At 36.3% G+C, this 6,124-nt stretch overlaps 1 protein-coding gene across 1 annotated transcript; it reads left to right on the top strand.

The window, feature by feature from the left end:
* Positions 1 to 3,283: 3,283 nt before the first annotated feature.
* LOC126729140 (uncharacterized) lies at positions 3,284 to 3,886 on the top strand. Its single transcript, XM_050434866.1, has one exon. The coding sequence runs from the start codon at positions 3,284 to 3,286 to the stop codon at positions 3,884 to 3,886; it is 603 nt and encodes a 200-aa protein (XP_050290823.1).
* The last annotated feature ends 2,238 nt before the right edge of the window (positions 3,887 to 6,124 follow it).

The raw sequence follows: 6,124 nt of genomic DNA, 5'->3' as shown, positions 1-6,124 counted from the left end.
TACAAAGAAGCAATCTTAAAATGAGCTTGCATGTATGAATTATATTTTATTAGGGTGATCAGAGATTCAGAGGTGTCCATAGGACAAGTTTCTACTCACTTGTCCCCCAACAAACTACATTTGGGTGGGAGAAGTGAGAACCTATTATTGACCATTGAGTTTTGATTATTCAAACAGGTTTGCACCTCTCCAATGAGTAATGCCCGATCAAATTCGATCGATTTTGATGGTGTGATGTGTTGACAATAGAGACAAAAGGATGATAGCAAGAGAGGGAGAGAGGCTAAGATTGTAGCCTCCAAAGGACAGATCTAGTCTTGTTACGGTCATAACTAATTTTTCAGTGAAGATTACAGCCTTTCACAACCAGATTTGGTACTTATAGGTGATAGTGGATATTTGGCGAAGAATCAATTTATTCAAGTAATCAGTTGATATTTGGTTTGCCACTACTATTTGACCTATATATGAAGGTCGGGGTTTCACAGCATGAAACCCAAGGTCAATTGAAGGAATCAACCATGAGGTTGTGAGTTGGTCTTGATCAACCAATTGGATCAGGTTTTTACACGTTCTTTGACACCCTTAATGGTGATCATTTGAACCTCTTCTTCCCTGTTGCTTTTGGGCAGTACCTCTTAAGCCTATTACTCCATCAGAGAGAGAATGGGAGACATGTCAAGGATATTCTTACTCTTTATTCCATATTCTATGCGTTCATTAGTAGGTATCAAGTCAGTGATAAATTGTGCTTAGGTCTCAATATTGTTTTCATAGTCTGGTGGCTTCAAGTTATCGACAAATATCCAACCATTTCTTTCTCAATCATTTGTAACTCGGCCTAAGTTTTTCTCTCCATCTTTGTGCGTACTTCCCAAATATTTTTCATTACTTTGTAACTTTTGAAGTAAATCGGTATTGTGCTAGGAATGCATCCACCAATTCCTTCCATTGAGAGACTTTCCAATTTGAGATACCATACTACCACTAGATGAGGAGTGTGTCAGGGTCATATTTTTCATTAGTTGGCATATATATCCTTTGACAAAACATATTTTATTTTTATTTGGGCAGTTCTAAGTGGATTTTGGAATATCATGAAGTATGTCTTACAAACAAAACAAGTGATATTATTGAAGAGTACTGCACAAAGAAACAAGTGTGAAAAGTTGAAAAAAGTGGACCTTGACACAAGCTCAATACAAGCTTCTATCGAGACTTAATAGACCTTGATACTTCTTGATCTATGAACTTCGCAAATCCTGAAATTCTTGATTTGTTTTTCGGCCCATGATGTCTTGGACTTTTAGGGTTTCGTTCATTAAACTTTTAGGGGATATAAAATGATTATTTTGTAGCCGTCATCATACACAGAGACTCAATTAGAGAATTTATGCACTTATTGTGAAGTTACTGCATTCTTATGCATTTAAAGTTTTGTGATCAAGTGCTTATTTCTCTTCAGGTGTATTGAAAAATTTTGCATCCAACAACAAGCTTCAAGTTGCTGGGAGTTAGTCATGTATTGGAATCTATACAAAGGGAGGAAGTCTCTACAAAATCCAGACCAAGTGGGGATTGGCGTAATGATTTTACTGTAAGTAAGTACTTTGGGATAAACCAAGTTTGAAGTAAGATTTCTTATACTTGTAATATCTTGATTTTAAGTAGTGACTTGGGAGCGATGATTTGAAAAGTTACCGACGGAGTTTTTGCCTTATGAGAGATTTTTCCCTATTAGTCAACAAATCATTGTGTCAAATTTAATTTCCACCTACACTTTAGATTATTTGATGATTTGTTTATGCCTCCACGATTTTGCATGTAATTTGACCTAATTAATCAACTTTGGTTATTAAATTAATTAATTGAGGTCAATCTATAACCCAACAAATTGGATAGTTCCCTGGATCATATTCATGTGACATCTTCCTACCATTATGTCTCAAACTTTGATGGTTTTAAACTTGTAGGGAACCTTAATATATGAGACCTATGATAGGATAGCAAATTGCACATTTTTGTAGGAGCTAATCGCTTGGAATGAACGGATTTCTTTTCTAGATTTGCTATTTTGCTTTCCAACTGGCCGTACTCAGGGGACATATTTTCTTTGATTGAACATAGACTCTTCTTTCATCATTATCGACTAAATAAAGCTAGTGATTATCTTGGTGAATAAGCTTGGTGATCATCAGTATAATACGATAAATATTAAATACTCAGTCTTGGTGATTTTGGGCATTTCACCAAGATAGTCACCAAGCTTATTCACCATGATTGAGTATTTACGTACACACTTGTAGGCTTTTGTTGGTGATTATAATGAGCCTATCTTAACGGTTGGGTTCAGGGCATGATTTTCACAAACCCAAAGCCCCAATACACTCCAATGACTCTTTCGTACTCTCAAAACAAACTCACTCTCAACACACAACCATATATACCTTTCAACCCAAAGAAATCTATCAAACTACTCTTTGAATAAACCCATCCCATGTTCTTCTAAGAGCTTTCTTCTTTTCCCACGTGGAAGGACCTTTGGGAAAAACTCACCAAACCCATTGCAACAATGCTTATATATATAAGGCTTCAATTCTACTTCTTGATTTACAAGGAATACCTAATTACTTTTTCAACACAAATTCTTTTTTTTCTTTTATATCAAAGATGTTAAGAAGATCAACCAAAAGAATAAACCTGAAGCAGTGATGAATAAAGGAAGACTGACTCGTGTAAGAAAGACTAAAGAACAAAAGAAGAAAAGGGGATTAAACGACAATAGCATTAGTATATTACTGAGAAAGCTACTTGTAGCATTAAAAGGAGTAAGTTAAGCACGAGAGATGCACATGGGAGTATCTGTGGAGCTGTTAGTGGACAGATGGCTAAAGATTATTGGAGGAGTATAATTTGGGAAGTTGTTATAGGTAGTTAGAGGAGGTTATTAGATTTCCCACTCTTTTCATCTTCTGGTACAGTAGTGATTTGTAGTATAAATGTAAAGGTATACATTGTAATTCATTTCAATCTTTGTAATCACAATTCAGAGCAATAAAATCTCTCTCTCATTCAGAAAATTTTCTCTCTTCGTTGTTGAAGATTCTCATAGTTTCTTTGATATTTTGCTTGATTGTGATACTTTGTTTTTCATTTCTGATCTTTAACATGGTATCAGGGCGATAATCAGGATCAGATCGTTTCTTTTTGTTGTTTTTGGTTATTTTTCTTTTGGATTCTCTGAGAATTCATCTAATCTTCTTCAAGGTTCGAAGCTCCAACAATGGCGACCGCTGAAGAAACTTCAAACAATCATTCATCAAGCAACAATCAAACTACCACAGCTGCGAATGGTGATTTTGTAAATCCATTCTATCTCAGCAGTAGTGATAACAACACTGTTCAACTCGTTTCTCAGAAGTTGATTGGAGGTAGAAATTACTTTCCATGGGCGAGATCAATGGTCATCGCACTCAATTCTAGGCACAAGACTGGCTTTGTCGATGGCACCATAGCAGAGCCAAGTCCAGATTCACCACAATTCATTTTGTGGACTCGGTGTAATATGACAGTGCTCAGTTGGATTATTAATTCAGTATCACCAAACATTGCTTCTAGCATTATGTACACTGACAATGCTAGAACAATTTGGCTGGATCTTCGCCATAGGTTTTCTCAGAAAAGTGGCCCTAGAATTTTTGAACTTCAGAAGGAATCAGCTTACCTTGTTCAGGGGCAATTGTTTGTGGAAGATTATTACACGAAGTTCAAAGCCTTGGTTGATGAATTGGCTAACTATCAAACTGTGCCTGTGTGTAAATGTCCCTGTAATTGTGGAGCTCAAAGAACCACTTCAGACTTATATGATCGTGATCAAGTGATGTGATTCCTGATGGGACTGAATGACTCATATTCAACTATCAGAGGTCAAATCTTGCTGTATGAACCTCTACTTGATATCAATCGAGTTCTTTCCTTGATATTGCAAGAAGAAAAGCAAAGGAGTTTCAAGAATGGTGAATTCACTGGTTCCACACATCCAATTGAAGCCACAGCATTGTACTCAAATGCTGGTTCTGGCTTCAAACACAACCACAATAACAAAGGAAATTTCAAAAGGGAAGGACCTATTTGTACTCATTGTGGGAAGACAGGGCATACAGTGAATAAATGCTACAGGTTACATGGATTTCCTCCAGGGTTCAAATTCAAGAACAAGTCCATGGCCAATCAAGTAGCTGGTTTTGGAACTACCAATCCTAATCAGTCTGTTGAGTAGTTTGTGATTTCAACTCCACAGTGTCCAATCTCTAAATCTCAATGTGAATAGCTTTTAGCCTTTCTGAATTCACAGTCAGTTGGAGAAATAGCTCAGCCCTCAACTTCACAGCAGTTAGCTTGCTTGAACACAGGAGGAACTAGCACTTCTCAGCCTTTGGCATTAAGTGCATCTACTTCCAATTACATCAACAACTTCTCAGGTAAAATTTTTGGTCATTCCTCGTTTACCATTCCAAATCCTATTCCACATTCAACTGTTTTTTCAGCTAAAACAGTAAACAAATCAGCTTACATTAAAATAGATTGGATCATTGATACAGGTGCTACTGATCATATGGTCCATTCTGAATCTGTTTTAGATTCTTTTACTTGTGTTTCTAATTCGTATGTCTACTTACCCAATGGTGAAAAGGTCTTAGTGACTCACATAGGAACTGTGCAAATCAATGACACTTTAATTCTTACTAATGTGTTGTGTGTTCCTTCCTTTACTTTCAACCTCATTTCTGTCAGTAAATTGAACAAATCACAATGCTGTTGTCTTATATTTCTTGGATCATTTTGCTTTATTCAGGATCTTGCTCATTGGAGCACGATTGGTCTGGGTAGAGAACAAAATGGATTGTATCTGCTGGATAACAAATACCAGGATTTGTCTTCTACTCCAGCCTCTACCTATTGTAATTATGTTGCTTCTCATTTTGATTTCTGGCATGCTAGATTAGGGCACCCTTCAAGTGGTAAACTTGAACTTGTGAATAAGATCGTGCCTTTTGTACAGTGTAATAAAACCACTCATTGTGACATTTGTCTAATAGCAAAGCAAAAAAGATTGCCATTTTCAGCTAGTACTCATATTTCTGATCATCCTTTTGATTTGGTACATTGTGATTTGTGGGGTCCCTTTTCCATTCCTACTATTGATGGTTACAAGTATTTCCTTACAATTGTTGATGATTTTTCTAGATGTACATGGATTTATTTGTTAAAGGCTAAATCAGAAACTCAAGTTCTTTTGCCACAGTTCTATGTTTATGTTGAAACTCAGTTTAACAAGAAAATCAAGTGCATTAGAACTGATAATGGCACTGAATTTTTGTTAAAAGATTTTTTCAAGTCCAAAGGCATTATCCATCAATTGAGTTGTGTTGAAACCCCTCAACAAAACTCAATTGTGGAAAGAAAACATCAACATATTCTAAATGAAGCTAGAGCACTTAAGTTCCAATCCAATGTTCCTTTGAATTTTTGGGGAGATTGTGTGCTCACAGCTGTGTACCTCATCAATAGGTTGCCTAATTCTGCTATTAACAATAAAACACCCTATGAGGTCCTTTTTGGTAAGTTGCCTACTTTTTCACATCTTAGAGTGTTTGGTTGTTTATGTTATGCATCCACACTTGCACATAACAGGCATAAGTTTTTACCTAGAGCTACTAAATGTGTGTTTCTTGGTTACCCATTTGGTGTTAAAGGTTACAAAGTGATGGATTTAACCACACATTCAGTTTTTATTTCAAGAGATGTGCACTTCTATGAGTCACTATTTCCTTTTCAATCTTCTGATCTTCCTCAATATCTTGATCCCTTTGATTCCAACACTTTGTCCTCACCTGTTCCTTTAAACCCTATTCCCTTGCCTACTATCTCAAATGAACCTATTCTGCCTGACTTTCCAGATTATGCAGCAAGCACTTCTGTTACTGCAGAATGTGTTCCATTGGATTGTTCCATTGATACTTCTAGCTTTTCATCTCTTGCATTTGACATTGTCACTGTTACAGCCTTACCTCATACTTCTCCACCTCAAATTAGGAAGTCTACTAGGACTCATAGACTACCT

This window comes from Quercus robur, chromosome 1 (assembly GCF_932294415.1).
Source record: "Quercus robur chromosome 1, dhQueRobu3.1, whole genome shotgun sequence".
Classification (NCBI taxonomy): Eukaryota; Viridiplantae; Streptophyta; class Magnoliopsida; order Fagales; family Fagaceae; genus Quercus; species Quercus robur.
Note: the sequence above shows the minus strand (reverse complement) of the source record. Positions and strands in the feature narration are given on the sequence as shown.